Source organism: Dama dama, chromosome 9 (genome assembly GCF_033118175.1).
Source record: "Dama dama isolate Ldn47 chromosome 9, ASM3311817v1, whole genome shotgun sequence".
Taxonomy (NCBI): domain Eukaryota; kingdom Metazoa; phylum Chordata; class Mammalia; order Artiodactyla; family Cervidae; genus Dama; species Dama dama.
Genome location: NC_083689.1, coordinates 49,895,083 through 49,911,935, shown reverse-complemented (window position 1 = coordinate 49,911,935; position 16,853 = coordinate 49,895,083). Strand labels below are relative to the sequence as shown.

At 47.6% G+C, this 16,853-nt stretch overlaps 1 protein-coding gene across 1 annotated transcript in view; it reads right to left on the bottom strand.

The window, feature by feature from the left end:
• SLC25A48 (solute carrier family 25 member 48) overlaps positions 1–16,853 on the bottom strand; it is a 43,664-nt gene that overhangs the window by 12,121 nt on the left and 14,690 nt on the right. The window contains exons 5-6 of the mRNA XM_061149413.1: positions 4,232–4,489; positions 1,472–1,605 (exon numbers count right to left, since the gene is read on the bottom strand). Of these exons, the coding sequence (XP_061005396.1) occupies positions 1,472–1,605; positions 4,232–4,489 (392 nt within the window). The remainder of the gene's footprint in view (positions 1–1,471; positions 1,606–4,231; positions 4,490–16,853) is intronic.

The window sequence follows — 16,853 nt, the reverse complement described above, 5'->3', positions numbered from 1 at the left end:
GAAATTGAGGACTAGAGAGATAAAGCTTGTCTGGATTCCCCTAGCTTACAAGTAGCCAGACCTGGCTGACTCAAGTTGTGCTGTTGTTTACTCAAGTTGTTCTTTAGTCACTAAGTCATGTCTGACTCTTTTGCAACCCCATGGACTGTAGGCCGCCAGGCTTCTCTGTCCGTGGGATTTCGCAGGCAAGAAAAGTGGAGTGGGTTGCCATTTCCTCCTCCAGGGGATCTTTCTGACCCAAAGATCAAATCCATGTCTCCTACATTGGCAGGCAGATTTTTTTTTTTTTTTTTTTTTTTTACCACCGAGCCACCAGGGAAGCCTCTAAGAAGCACTACAAGAAAGCCAGGGGCCCATTTGAGGAAGAGCAAGTATGAGGGGGCTAAGAGGTATCATGGGAGGCAAGATAGATCAGGATGAATTAGTTTATAACCTCAGACACTAGATGTGGAAGCCTGATCTTCATTCTGAGATAGTTTACAGGCAAGAAGAGGCTAGGGTTTAGGATAAGCCCTTTGGGTTCAGGAGAAGGGAGCCAAGCCCAGGCTGGAGGCTACTTCAATAGCCAAGACCAGAGGTGATGGAGTCTGGCTAGTGTTGGGTGGAAAGCAGCAGACAGATCAGGGAACTGGAAATTGCAAGATGTGATGCCTGCGGTGGGTGTGGGAGTTCTTACTTGGCAAAGGGGTGAGGGTGAGGTACTGAGCAGGGAGTGAGGAAGGAGTTCCCAGCCTGTTTGGCTGAGGAGGCAGGGGATTGGCTCAAGTTGGTGGAGTAGAAGGATGTGTGCTTATCTTCTCCCGTGAGAACACCAAAATCGCAGCTAGTTGTTGAACAGCTATCAACAGGAGGACTCTGGAACCCACCAAAAAAAGATACCCCACATCTAAGGACAAAAGAGAAGCCACAACCAGACAGGAGGAGGAATGCAATCATAATAAAACCAAATCCCATACCCACCAGGTGGGTGAGCCACAAAACAGAGAATAATAATACCAAAGATTTCCCCCCACTGTTGTTAAGGCTCTAGGCTCCACATCAGGCTCCCCAGCCTGGGGATCTGGCAAAAGAACTGGGAATCCCTGGGGAATCTGACTTTGAAGGCCAGTGGGATTTGCCTATAGAACTTCCACAGGACGGGATAAGGAGGCAAGCTTGGCGACTTGGAGGTGGGTCCAGTTCCCGGCTCTATCACGTGTCAGCTGTGTGACCTCAGGTTGGTTACCAGTCCTCTCTGAACCTCTCAGCCCAGTACTTTCTGAGCACGCACAGGGGAGGGAGTCTGGGGTGAGGCCATTGCTGAAGGCTGGCAGCTCCCCAGAGGCAGTGCTCGTAGTGCTTGATAAATGGTAATCACCAGCACTTCGGTTTCCCTGTTAAAGTCTGACATCCCCGCATTTGTCTGACCCTGCCCCCCGAGGACTGACATTGACCCCAGAGGTCACTGACATGTGACTGCTGCAGGGCTTACTTTAAGACCTTCTTTCTGATAACTCTGGGAGATACAGTCCAGGACACCTCTGTATTTGTTTACATAAACCCCATCAGCTTGCAGTCGGCTCTTCACGACGTCCATAGGGGTTGCTGTCCCCCAAGAAATTGCTCCTGTAAAGAGAGAGACAAATAGCTATGAGGGGCTAGCTGGTCAGGGTGTGGAGGGACCCTGGCTCCCTGTAGATTTCTGGAAAGAGCTCAGGGTCAGGACCTAGAAAAGGGGTCCCTGATCCTCGCTCACCACATGCTGTGGGACTCTGCAGAAATTTTCTTCCTCCTCTAGGCCTTGGATTTGTCTTCTGTAAAACGTGCCAGCAGCACCTCTCTTCGTGGGACTGCTGTGAGGACAAATGAACTGACGCACATGAAGCATTTAGCAAAGAGCCAGGTGCGTAGCTAGTGCCTCGTAAGCAGAAGCCTGTGTTGACAGCTTTTATTGGAAGAAAAAGCCCAGTACTTTCCGAGCACGCACAGGGGAGGGAGTCCAGGGTGAGGTCTGAGGCCGAAGGCTGGTAGCTCCCCAGAGGCACAATTTATTCTGAACACAGAGATGCTAAACAAACACTTGCAGATTGGCTGCTGGCCAGCTGAGGGATTGTAGAGAAGAGGGGCAAGGGCAGGTCTTTAAAGAGCTCTTATCTTTTGCAGTGATGTGGTATAGAAGAAGCCTTAGGACCATGTGCCACTGAGTCTTCTTCATTGGATGAAGCTCAGGTGTCCCGGTTTGAGCACTTTTGTGACTTTAAAGGACTCAAAGAAAACACCACCAGGTTATTGTGTAAACACAGACATTGGCACATTCTTTGATGGGGAGACAAAAACAAACTGATGCCAAAGTCCAAGGCAGCTGGTTTGCAAGGTTTTGTAACTGATGCACAGCAGTTCCCAAATGAGTCCTTAGCCTGTCCCCAGCCCCCTACCCGTCCAGGCCTCCTAGCGTTGGTCCTCTGGGAACCCTCTGGGCATCTCCTTCCTCCTGCCAGGATAAACTGGGCCACTTTCCCTGGAGTCAGTCTAGGTGCTGCCCTGGCATACCCCGCTGTTCTCAGCCCATGGGCTTGGGTATTACAAAAACAGGTTTGCCTGCCAGGTCACATGCATCTGTTCTCACCAGAAATGAGAGCAGCAGGGGCCTGTCTGCCCTCTCAGCCAACCGGTACTTACTGAACAATTACTGGGAGGTGGCACAGGCCAGGCCTCAGACATGCAGGAGGATGGGGAACACTGGGGTCTGGTGGCTAAGATGTGGGCTCTGTTATGGTCCCTATTTCAAGCACAGCTGCTTATGATGAGGAGGACAAAGAATGACAATTTTCTTTCTTTCTTTCTTACTTTTTTTATATTTATTTGGCTGCACTGGGTCTTAGTTGCAGCACACGGGATCTTTAGTTGTAGCATCTGGTTCCCTGACCAGGGATTGAACTCTGGGTCCCCTGCACTGGGAGTTCAGAGACTTAGCCACTGGACCACCAGGGAGGTCACGACAATTTTCTTCTCTCCAGTGGATCTTTCCTGTCAGCATCAAACATACCAGACTATCAGACTTCTTAAGAAGCAATCCTCTCTTGACTTCCATCCCTGTCTCTGACTATAGCTGTGTTTCTCTCTTCCCCCCTCAGAAGTGTTACATGTACTTGGGTTCTCCAATTTCTTTCATCCCATTCTCTCTTGATCCCACTTCAATCAGGCTCTCACACCCTTCTCTTCATTCAAATCTTGTCAAAGTCACTGGTGGCCTATGCTAAATCCAAGCCCTGGGAATAGCAAGTGCAAAGACTATGGTGGGGAGGGAGCCAGGCATGGTCAAGTTGCAGGAAATGGACCAGTGTGGCTGACACTGAGCTAAGTAAGGGGACGTGAGCAGAAAAGGACACTGACTTCCAGCTGAAGTGACATGGAGATGCAGCATGGGTTCTGAGGAGGGAGGTTAAGTAACCAGTCCATGGTCACAAAGTGACTACGTATGGATTTGAACTTGGCTCTTTCTGACGGCAGTGTCCCTGCTATACTGTCTGCATTAGCTGTGTGACTTTGGGTTGGTCACTCTGAACCTGAGTTTTCTCATCTGAAAAATGGGGAGAGTGATTCCTACCTTCTGGGGAGAATGAAATCCTCATGTTAGAAAGACTTGCAGGGTGCCAATATTTTAAAAAGATGGACCATGATAAGAGATTTTCTTTTCAAAGCTCAGCACTACCTGACACAGCGTGAGTGCTCAAAATATACCTTCCAACTGAAAGCAGAAAGAGCCCACATAGGGACTCATAGAAGGTGCAGGGAGAAAGAGGGGGGCCATTGCCCATCCCTAGCCCTTCCTCCGCCTGGCTAGGTCTGACGGTGTGCATGTGCATGCGTGTGTATGTGTGTGTGTGTGTGTGTGTGTGAGTGCATGTGTGTGCTAAGTCGCTGTGGTCATGTCCGACTCTTGGCGATCCCATGGACTGTAGCCTGCCAGGCTCCTCTGTCCATGGGGATTCTCCAGGCAAGAATATTGGAGTGGGTTGCCATGCCCTGCTCCAGGGGATCTTCCCAACCCAGGGATTGAACCCAAGTCCCCTACATCTCCTACATTGCAGGTAGATTCTTTACCACTGAGCCACCAAGGAAGCCCCAGGTCTGACCACACAGGTACTTAACAAAGAACTGTTGGAAGAGTGGCTGGATGAACCCTGCCCTTGACCCACTGTCCCGCGGCGGTGGTCAGCACAGGGTCAGGGATCAACCATGCCGCCCTTACCCGCCATTCCGCCCGCCAGCCACACAGCACAGGGGCTGGGGCCTGCGCAGGCCTCGGGCGTGATCCAGTCACTCAGGAACACGTAGGGGATGAAGTAGAGGCAGTAGCCTGGAACGTCCCGCAGCAGCATGGCGCTGGCTCCCCGGTACAGCCCCGCCAGGCCTTCTGTCCGCACGATGGTTGCAAAGCAGTGCACAGGCCCCTGGTAGGCTGGCTGTTCCCCAAGAGCTGCCACTCTGGGCTTCAAACTGAGGTTGGCTGCAAAGACAGGGCAAAAAGGTGGCAAGTGGCCCAAGGCAGGAGACTGGCCATTCTCTGGCACTGAGGCAGCCCAGCCCAGCCCATTGAGAGTTCCCACTCACGTCACCAATTGATTTTTACCAAACCTTCTGACTGTCTTGGCAGCTCAAATGGGGATTCTGAAGCCCCAGTGTGGAGCCCCTGCCAGCATGTGCAGCCAGACTGGAAGCAGTCCCACCAGGTGATACAACACCTGTTGCCTTAGAATGTCTGCAGGTTCTCCGTCAACCATCACTATGACATTCTGAGCAGATGTGACTGCACGATGTCTCAGAACAAATATGCTGAGCAAGACCAAGCTCTGTCTTGAAGCAGAGGCTGGAAAATCCAACACACTGTGTGGGTATGTGTGTGTGTATGTCTACTTGTGCATAACATGCAAAAAATCATATGAGATTTAAAACTAAACTGTCCTGGCTCCAAATCCTGGCCCTGGCTTACCAACTTTCTGACCTTGGTAGGCACCTTTTAAGTCTTTGTTTCTTTATCTTTGAAAAGAGGACAAGCCCATACCGAAAGTTGCTAAGACAGTAGATCTTAAACATTCTCACCACATATCCACACAAAATGCTAACTATGTGAGGTGGTGGATGTGCAAACTGACCTTATCTTGATATCATTTCACTACACATATGTGCACCAAATCATCACGCTGTGAACCCTAAACTTATACAAGGCTATATATCAACTGTTATCTCAATAAAGTTGGGAACCTGTATTTTTTTAAATAAAAAAGAGAACAGGGTATTGTGAGTATAAACAAGGTATTATCTATAAAGAGCTCAACATGGTGCTAGGAACATTGTAGGGGTGCAGTGGTCTCACCAGAGTATTACTAAGGCCAGATGACAAGCTGGAGGGCTGGACATGGTCTCTGACTCACTCCAGCCCTGGCCAGGCGGTGCCCTGAAACAACTGTAGGGCAGAACTATGCCACTGGCCTCTCAGAGTCCAGGGCACAGAGTGCTGTCTCCTTCTCTGACCACTGGGGTCTCTGCTGGCAGATCATTGGTCTTGATCTGGTTGTTACATCGGTAGCATCTTCTCAGGACAGCAAGTAGTGACTCTAATCCTTCTACCTGGCTCCCTTCATCTCCCTGTCTGATGCTCATCTACTCTGCTACAGACCCTTTGGCATAGCTTTGACTCATGGCCAGAGAGACCTCCCAGTCCCAGTGCAGATAAAGCAGATCATATTCTCAACTTTCCCTTCTTGGAGAACTAAGGTGATGTGACCAGGACAGAAGCAGAATGAAGCTTGCTTGTGAACACATGCCCATTTTGTCACCTGGGTTCAATTCCCTGGAAGCACCAGCTCAGTTGGGTTTTTACAGCATGCTGGCTAAGAGAGAGATCACTTTCATTACACAGGTGAACTTCCAAGCCCCCTAAATAGCCCCATCTGTATCAGATGAAGGTCAGGAAAGAATACTCAGCTTCATGATGCCACGGTCCAAACGGGAGATTTATGAGTTAAGTACAACCTGTCCTTTTCACTCATCCTGGATATAGACAAGGTCAAGGGGGAGGTTTCTATTTGCCTGGAAAGTTTGCTTTAACAAACTAATCCCATATTTTCTTTCCATGTTGGGGGAAGAGAAGGGTAATGGTCATGTGTGTTAGGCCAACCGCAGGAGACCGAGTCCCATTCTCTTTTACAATGGATCCCGCAGGGAGTGAGCAGGTGTGGCAGCCACATTTAGGGGCACTGGGTGCTCTGAGCTCAGGGCAAGGTCAGACACTGCAGTCTTTGAGAGCCCTCTGAGAGATCACTGAACACTCCTTTCTGTCCCAAAGCTACTAGGATACCACCAGGGTCATCCTGGGAAAATTTGGCATTAAACCAAATAGATGTAATTGTCCCGACATATAAACTTTGCCTGGGCCGTGCTTACCTGGAAGTACCAGTGATTTGTCCCAAGAATCAAAGTTCTCATGAATCAACTATAAGTATGATGTAGAGTTCAAAAGTTACTTATTGAAGGAGAGCTCCTGTTAACATTCTGCTTGTTTGGAGGTACAGATGTTGGAAAAAAAAAACAAAAAACAAAACACTTGTCCAACCTCCACTGGCTTTGTCAACAAAAATCCTGCCCTTTTTTTTTTCCTTTTCAGGATAAGCAATAAGGAAATTCTCTCATATTCTCCTAGGGTTAAAACAAAAGCAATCTAGCGTTAATTGCTTGAAAATGATCCATTTACAACTATTATATCAATACAATTATAATGCTGACCGGGAACACTGACACGAGTCTGAACTGGCTGTCAGGGCCTTCTGGACACAAGGTGATACTGTGAAGCCCTCGGAACTCCTTGCAGCTCATTCCTGTCATTTGTAAGTTTTTTTTTTTTTTTTTGGAAATAACTTCAAATTTGCAAAAAAAAGTACAAAAAAAAGGAGAAAATTTTACATAGAACACGTTTACTCCCACACCTATTTTTAACATTTTACCTTATTTGTCTTATGACTTGTGTGCCCTCTCCTTCCCTCCCTGCCCATACCCCTCCTCCACTTCTCACTCAAACATGTGTCTGCAGTTAAACTGAACAGATGCCTTTGTCCCAATTCCTAAACTTTGCCTGGTTCAGCTCCAGGTGACAGTGACCCGACCTGGAGTCAAGGTTTTCCTCAATTGGTTGTGGGTACGATGTGACTTTCAGGAGTTACTGATAGAACAAGAGAGTCTGATAAAATCGGAAAAACATTTGGCCAAACCGAAAGCCAGCCTTGTCATCAAGACCCAACCCAGCACCAAATCTGTACTTTCATTCTTTTTCTCCCAAAATAAGCAATAAGGAAATTCTTTGGCTCATACATACAATATATAATTTTATTCTCTGAGCCCTTTCAGGGTGAGTTACATGCAAAATAGCCCTTTACCCTTAAATACTTCAGTCTGTGTTTCCTAAGAGTCAGGATGCCATCCTACATGCTGTGGAAAAGGATCCAGGTTCATAATCCACACGGACAATCCTTAAATCTAATGTATTGCCTGTGCTCACACTCTCGGTGATCTCACGTTGACCTTTAGAGTTTTTCTCCCCCACCCCCACGACAGGATCCAGTCCATCACATAATATATTTCATTGTCACGTCTCTGTAGCTTCCTTTCATCTGGAGTATTTCCACAGCCTTGCTTTTTTTTTTTTTTTTTATGATGACAATGACATTTTTTAAGAATATACCACCCCCCTTCTTGTTAACAGAACTTTCCTTATCTGAAGTTTGTTTGATGTGTTATTATATTGAGATGATGCATCCTCTGCTGGACTTCGTCCCCATTCTCCAGTCTCACCTCTTTTCCCATGAAGACCAATCAACCTCAAGATCCCCTTGTCTTCTCTGGCCTCCTCTACTTGTTCTGATTAGTTTGTTTTTTCAACTGAGGTGTAATTTATATCTCATAAAAGATGTAGCTTGTAAGTGCACAGTTGGTGAGTTTTGACCATGACATGCACCAGATCCTATATCCTACTGAGAAAAAGACGTCTTATGCTTGAAATAAGCCATTTTGGTCACTCAGGCAGAGCAAATATCTGAAGCCTACTTAGCCTCTCCTGCTTTTCAAGGTAAAATGATTTTGTGATGCCAATGACGTGTCACCCGATGAAAAGCAAATCTCTTTCGGGTGACAGTTGTTACAGGCCCACCTACTTTAGTGGTAGTGGTATGGACAATTCATATGGGACCACAAGGCAGAAGACAGCAGGCATTCCGATCAGTTGCTCAAACCACAAGATGCTCCGTGGCTCAGCTAGGGAAGGTGTTGCCAGGGAGGCCTGGCAGCCAGACTCAGAAAAGCGCTGAGTTGGAGCCTCTGGTAACTCTAACTCTGGACCAATTTTAGTTTGTGTAAAACAAATTTTGGTGACCCTTAAAAACTGACTTGGGAGGTTGCTGGCAAGCAGTTCTCAGAAATATACACAACCGATACACGTGAATTTGTATGTCTTTATGCAAGGAACCCAAGGAAAGAGGTGGGTACTTTGCTCACACTGAACCTCCCCTCAGCCTGTTGTTCAGGAGCCTCCAGGCCTTGGGCTTGGGGATGCACACACGCCTGTGAGGGGTTCACATTAGGTGTATTTCCTTCTAGGGTGAAATGTAGTTAGTTTCCCTCAGGAGAACTTTTTGTCCTGAAGTAAGAATAAGATGATGAATCAAATTTTAATTATTTCTTATCCCGAATGCTTTGCTATTTGCTTTGCTATTGAGGCCATTTTTTACTGTCCTCTTTAAACTAAGAGCCTTTTACAATAATAGGTACAGTAACACTCAAGATGTCTGTGGTTTTCTTTGTTTTCCTAAATTCATTTAGGATCAACGCAAGCCCACAAGACAGGCAGGATGTTCAAAGTCAGTAATATCAGCCCCCGCTCTGCTCCTCACCTTCACCTGAGAGCACAGGAAGCCTCCACAGTTCTAAAAAGACCCCTCCTCTGGGCTCCCCTGTGTTGTTCGGCCCAGTCCCCTTCTCACTCCTTGGACCACACGCTGGGCCATGTGGCTCACTGCTCAGCAGCAGCTTTGCTCCTTGGACCACACGCTGTGGCCATCTGGGCCCCCTGCTCAGCAGCAGCATCTGGCACCTGGCTTGCTGGCTCCTGCCTGGGCCAGAAGGCCCCTCTGATGGCAGGTGCCTCTTCAGAGAGCTCTGCAGGGGATGGGGTGTCCAGGTTTAGCCAGTCCTCACAGGTACCCACACAGTCATTCCTTGGGGGATCCTCCTACCTCAGAGAGGCTGCACTGGCCCAGATGCAGGCTGAGGTCCCTGTAGATCTGCCTCTGGTGCCCCTCTTCTGAGAACCCAGGGGCCTGCTGCAGCATCCCGCGGTACCCTTCCCAGACACAAACACAAACATGTTTTAACTCTTTCCTTCCTTAGGCAACACTGTTCATTCAGTATCTTCAGTGGGTCACGGCCTTGGAGACGGGAGAGGCAGGGGAAGTGCAGTGAGTAGGCACGGATCCACCTGAAGTAAGGAGAGCCCAGGCCTCAGGACACAAAGGGCTGACCGCTCCCTGGAAGGGACAGCACCACCAGACCTCCTCTGTCTGTCGGGGGGGCGGGGGGTTGGAGGTGGACACAACATCATTTCTCAACACATCACTTTCTCCAGAAAATCCTTAGCAGGTCAGCCATGCACAGATGAGGCCCTGGTGGTCCCCAGTCAGCAATGTGCAGGCTCACCAAGTGTTCTGTGCTCAAACACCCCTGGGCCAGCAGGCTCTCAAGTGCAAGGGGGGAGCACGGGGTTACTTCAAGGGACCCACCAATCCATAAGCCTTGCAGACTGATAGAATTCCTCAAATATCTCATATACATGTCTGACCATTTTTCTCATATGTGTAGGTGCTATTGTGGGAACTCAATAAAAATTGCTTAAATACACTGATAATCCACAGTAGTTTCTTATCATATGTGTTTTCTTAATCACAGACACAAAGTAAAGCCACTGTTCTATGGGTTGGATTCCATTTCGTATATTTAAAAGTACTCGTAGGGACTTTTCTGGTGGTCCAGTGGTTAAGAATCCACCTTCCACGACTCGATTCGATCCTGGTTGGGGAACTAAGACACAACATGCCTATGGGCAGCTAAGCCTGAGTTCCGCAACTACCGAGCCAGAGGGCTGAAACTAAGACCCAACATGGCCAAATAAAATAGATAATTTTTTTAAAAAAGGTACTCATAGAAAAAACCTCGGGCCTGGTGCACTGGGAAGACCCAGAGGAATCGGGTGGAGAGGGAGGTGGGAGGGGGGATCGAGATGGGGAATACATGTAACTCCATGGCTGATTCATGTCAATGTATGACAAAACCCACTGCAATGTTGTGAAGTAATTAGCCTCCAACTAATAAAAATAAATGAAAAAAAAGGAAAAACCAGGACCCCTAGTCCCTGCCAAGGCTGTATCCCAGTCATGGTCTGTTTTGGTTGCTTCTGTTTTTGGAGCAGGTGGAGCACATGGTTTTCCCCTAACTGGCTCAGTTTTCTGGTGGTAGGAACCACATACTGTGGTGTGTCCCAGGCCCTGTGACCCTGTGCCTGACACTGTGGGCCTTATGTGCCTCAACACCCATTCAGAGAACACTTGAGCATCTGATCGGCAGCTCGAGCCTCCCAAAGCCTCACCTCCCATGTGGGGCGTACCTCCAAGCCCAGCCCTGTCTGGTCCTTGTGCCAGAGACTAAAAGACATCTCCTAATCATGGTATAAGCTTCCACACTGGTCCAAGATGCTGTGGAAGATTCCAGTACTGTGGATGGACATCCTCCAACAGACAGGCTAGGTATAACCTCTGTGGTTTGGATTTGAACAGGCTGGGGGCCCTTGGGTTCACCTCCCCAGGATATTACCAATGGGAAGCTCTGGCCTGGCTCCTATTTGTAGAGGGTATGGGCAGTTTTCTCATGATCTAGAGAGTCCATGATAGGCAGATGGTTTAGTAGAAAGAGCTCTGTGTTAGCAGTAGCTGGGGTTTGCTCTGCTGCTCAGTTGCTATTCTCTGTACAACCTAGCACAAAGGACTCCACCACAATAGGCTTCAGCCTCCTCATCATATACAAAAGGGGGGAACGAGAGGCCTCTCCATATCCTCATTGGGCTTTTGTGAAAATTAACTGAGAACGCACTTTGCCAAGTACAGTTTACCAAAATGTGTGTTGTACAAGTGTATTTTACTCCAGGCAAATAGTTATTGTTCTTGTCTTTATTAACTTGTCCTGATGTAATTTCAGAATCCAGAAGAGCCAGACCTGCCAATCTCAGGCAGCTGTGCCCTGCTGTGACCTGCTAAGCCTCCTGTGGAAGACTGTGGCTACCCACACAGCACTGAGAGCTACCAACACTAGTGTCAAGTCTAGAAATCAAGACAATATTTGCCTTTGTCAATGGACTGAAAGAACAAATGGGTGTGTCCCTATTTACTGTATGTAACTTGTAATACGTGAACTGTGAACTTAGAGATGTTCAAGCTGGTTTTAGAAAAGGCAGAGGAACCAGAGATCAAATTGCCAACATCTGCTGGATCATTGAAAAAGCAAGAGAGTTCCAGAAAAACATCTATTTCTGCTTTAATGACTATGCCAAAGCCTTTGACTGTGTGGATCACAATAAACTGGAAAATTCTGAAAGAGATGGGAATACCAGACCACCTGATCTGCCTCTTGAGAAACCTGTATGCAGGTCAGGAAGCAACAGTTAGAACTGGACATGGAACAACAGACTGGTTCCAAATAGGAAAAGGAGTATGTCAAGGCTGTATATTGTCACCCTGCTTATTTAACTTATATGCAGAGTACCTCATGAGAAACGCTGGGCTGGAAGAAGCATAAGCTGGAATCAAGATTGCTGGGAGAAATATCAATAACCTCAGATATGCAGATGACACCACCCTTATGGCAGAAAGTGAAGAAGAACTAAAGATCCTCTTGATGAAAGTGAGAGAGGAGAGTGAAAAAGTTGGCTTAAAGCTCAACATTCAGAAAACTAAGATCATGACATCCAGTCCCATCACTTCATGGCAAGTAGATGGAAAACAGTGGAAATAGTGACTGAGTTTATTTTTCTGGGCTCCAAAATCACTGTAGATGGTGACTACAGCCATGAAATTAAAAGACACTTGCTCCTTGGAAGGAAAGTTATGACCAACCTAGACAGCATATTAAAAAGCACAGACATTACTTTGCCAACAAAGGTCCATCTAGTCAAGGCTATGGTTTTTCCAGTGGTCATGTATGGATGTGAGAGTTGGACTGTGAAGAGAGCTGAGCGCCAAAGAATTGATGCTTTTGAACTGTGGTGTTGGAGAAGACTCTTGAGAGTCCCTTGGACTGCAAGGAGATCCAACCAGTCCATCCTAAAGGAGATCAGTCCTGGGTGTTCATTGGAAGGACTGATGTTGAAGCCGAAACTCTAATACTTTGGCCACCTGATGTGAAGAGCTGACTCATTTGAAAAGACCCTGATGCTGGGAAAGATTGAGGGCAGGAAGAGAAGGGGACGACAGAGGATGAGATGGTTGGATGGCATCACTGACTCAATGGACGTGGGTTTGGGTGGACTCTGGGAGCTGGTGATGGACAGGGAGGGCTGGCATGCTGTGGTTCATGGGGTCCCAAAGAGTCGGACACAACTGAGCAACTGAACTGAACTGAACTGAACTTGTACAATGGTGTGTTATGTTGTGTACATCTTCATTAATTTTGGCAAGCTATGTGAGACCACAGCTTGAAAAAGAGTCAACTGTCCAGAACTCAAGAGTGCCTCTTGAACTACATGGCTATATGCCTGGCCTCTTCACAAAACTCCTCTCTCCACTTTTGGGCTGCCATTGCTCCAGCCCTCACTTCCTATTGGCATACAGCCGACTTGAGAAGAAGACCCCAACTGTGGTTTCTGTGCCACTTGTCACATTCCAAGAATTCCTGCCTTCCCACAGGCTTCCTTCTTTAGAAACTGATGGAGAAACATCTATCTCTTTATAATGCTAACAGAGCTTAGCATTAACCATTCCTGTCCTGAACTGGGAAATTCTTCAAAAGTATCAGATGGCTAACCTGCCTAGAGATAAAGATGCTTCTGAGCAGCCACACATCTTTATGGGAGCATTAAAACTATGTTGCCAAAGAGACAAACTGATGTAGTCAAGGTCTCTGAGGCACAGTTACTGCCCTTCCCAGTCAGACATTTCTGAAGATCCAGGGAAATCAGAGAAATGGTTTCACCCCATTTTGTCATCAGACAGCCTTCCAAACTCAAATGGGCTTTGTGTTCAGGTGAGTGGCTGATGATCACCCCTCAGTTGGCACTCCCCACTGTTAGCATCCAAACCAGCCCTTGTCAACGTGTCCCCTCTTGGCATATCCAGATATTAGGACCCTCTCCTCCTCAAATCCTGGCTACAGTCTGTCCCCTTCATTCCATCAGATTATATTAAATATGGTAGAGTCAGGCTCCCTCAACTTCCTTCCTCTTGCCTCAAAATTCTTTCTCAATTTTCTCTTTCCTTCTCCTCTCCCAATTTGGAAAAGAAAGTCTTTTTCTTTGCCTCCATCCACTGTCACCTTGACTTTAGCAACTCTCCCCCCTTCCCTCTCCTTCCCCACAATGGTGACACGAGTCTCTCAGGACTGTGTTTCCAGGGTGTGGAACGGCACAGTCTGGGGCAGAATAGCCCAGAGAGCACGGATAAGTCCCTTAAGCCCAGCGTCTGTTTCCCCACCCATCAAATGGAGACTGACAGTGCGTATCTCATATAGAGTTGCTGTGGTGACTGAATCTCAGAGTGTGTGTTAGCACAGAACACGTGATCAGGCACGGCACTTGTTAACTACAGCTGTTAGCATCAGTACAGCTCCTTCCCAAACATCTTTACGGCGTTTTCTCATTGCCAGTCCCCTCTTTGTTTTTGCAGCTCAACTTGGCGTTTGCATCTAGCGTCATGACTTCAGCTGTCACTTTTATGTCTGTCACATTCCTGTCTGGACCTCCTGCCCTAACATTTCAGCTGGAGTTGCCCCCTCTCCACCACCACCACAACAGGAACCAAGGCCAAGTCTTTACATTCTTACTTGAGACTGCCTTTCCAGCCGGGATCCAAACCATCAGCCGCAACAACGAGCATGCGTGCTGACCCGCTCCCACCAAGCTCTGTCTCACCGGCTTCATCTGCTGTTTCATCCCCTGTGTAGGTGGTACCACCTCCCTCATCACTACCCAACTTTGAAATCCTGGGTCATTTTCGACACTTTCTTCTCTCCTTCTTAGCCTGTTGGTTCTGCATTATCGATGCCTCTTTCAGTTATCGCGCCCCTCTGTTCCCAAAGTCCATGGCCCTGAGACAGGCGTTCCCAGCCTCTAGCCTGGTCTGTGGCAGCAGCCTCCTTACCTCTGCCATTCCCACCCCTCCCATCCCTCTGAAGGTCAGGTTCATCACTTGCTGCCACACAGCTTTGCTCAGGTCATGTTGGTGTCCAAGATACCCCACTGCCTGCAGAATAGCACAGAAACCCATACTCAGCTAATAATCCAAACTCCTCACACCTGACCCTGCATCTTCCACCCCTCCCCACTCATCCCCACACAGACCTGCCCTTCCTGCCCCTGACTCCTTCCCCCCATCGGTCCTCAGTCTGAAACACCTCCTCGCCCCCACGTCACCACCTCCAAATCCTAGCCAGTATTCAAGCACCCAGTCAACAGCCACTTCCTCTCTGGAGACTTCCTGGTGTGCAGAGCCAGATTCTGAGGTTCCAGAGTCTTCCACAGGCCTTTCTCACTCCGGTGCACATTTGATTCCCCACCAGACAGGGCTCCATGAACGCAGGGGCTGTGTGTGTCTGATACCTGATGTACCCACCCAGCTTGACTCACTGCAGAGGCTGGGAAAATGCTAGTGAATGAAAAAAATGGATTTAAACAGGTATAACACTCAGCCCTTTGCCTCCAGCTAGACCTGGTGGAATTACTGCAAGGGTCAGCACAGAGTTAATGCTGAGTCCTCCTCTAGTCCCCCAAACCCCGGCCTCCTGTGGTGTTAAGGGCTTTGTGATCCGCACATTAATTAGGTTCTTAATGAAAACACAGACCTCAAAGCTCCCAGATCGGGGGAGGAGTGAGTGTCACTGGCCACTGGGCTCTAGGATGTGACTTGGCCCAGGCAGAAGGACTGCTGGCCCTGGACCTCAGCCCCAAATTCCAGCATGGTCCCAGCAGGGCGCCTAGTGCAGCTCATGCCCGTGGGAAGGGTAATGATAATTTGAAAATGGCACCTTCACAGGTACCTTACTGTCAAGGCCAGATCTGAACGAACTCAGGCCAAGCGACGGAGACCCCAGGAGAAAACCTCCGTGAAGTTGGGAGTTTTCAAGAGGCTAACTGCCATCCAGCAAGTGCTGGTAGGCAGTGCCAAATGGACATTCCCTTTAAACTTCAGCAAATGCTGTTATCATTTGGTAAAACCCCTCTATATAACAAATTTTACAACACGTACCAAGAATCCTAAAAATGACCATACTCTTTGACCTACTCATGAATCGAAGAGCCCACACATTTAGGGAAATGACTGTAAATGAAGGCAACTCTTTATGGACAAATTTGCTGATCACATCACTATTTTCAGAAGAGGAAAAACTGTAAACAGCCTAAATGTACGTTAGTAGGAAAACTTCTAAATAATAAGTTTAACTGTATCACTAACATTTATCTCATGTTTTCAATGTACCATAAATTGTGCTCAGATCTTCATGTGTTATGCATGATCCTATCCCACCCCAGTTATGAAGCAGCTACTCTTGTTATTCCTGTTTTGCAGATGAGTAAACTGAGGCTTGCACTTCCCAGGTGGCGCTAGTGGTAAAAAACAAACAAATAAAAAAAACCCATCTGCCAAAGCAGGAGACTTAAAGATGCTGGTTTAATCCCTGGATTGGGACGATCTCCTGGAGTAGGAAGTGGCAACCCACTCCTATATTCATGCCTGGAGAGTCCCATGGACAGAGGAGCCTGGCGGGCTACAGTCCCTGGGGTTGCAAAGCGTTTGACACCACTGAAGCGGCTTAGCACAGCACACAAACTGAGGCTTCTTGACAATCGGTGAAGAAAAGATTAGAAGCAGGTAGTCTAACCCCAGAAACTGAATTCCTACTATGCTATATCATCCTTCTCAAAATGTGTGTGTGTTTTATGGACTACTGTACATCTGTTTTAAATATTATCCATCTATTTTCATTTTATAATGCTATTTTAGCAACATGGAAAATGTTCGTTATGCTGTTGAGTTAACAACAGGATATGAAACTGTCTAGATAGCATGAGTAAAACCTCTTAAAACATTTCATCTATGCTCACTGAAAAGGAAGAAGAAATACACTAATGTGTTAATGGTGGCTGTACTTGGTTGTATGGCTACTCTTTTCCTCCATATTCAGACAATCAGGATGAACTCAATGGCTTTACATCTGCACGTCTCCAACCAGATGAGCTGGGTTCTCACCTCAACATGGCCTGCATTCCACCTGACATCTGCCCTCAAACAAAGAAGCCAGAGGCCTCTGGCTCCTGCCTTTAGTATGGAGCCTGGTCTCTCACAGACCCCCATTGTCACCACCCAGGAAATGGACTGGTAATTCTGGGGTAAAGTCACAAGCCATGAGCAATCCCACAAGGCAGCCTAAATTGACCCTTCTCAGCACAGTTGTCAGGGAGAGTGGGCCTGACTCAGAGCAGAGACCACAAGTTGGCAGCTAACCACAGCCCACACTGTCAAGTCCACACAATGGTCTGGGCTGTATGGTGTTATGTTGATTTGCATTTT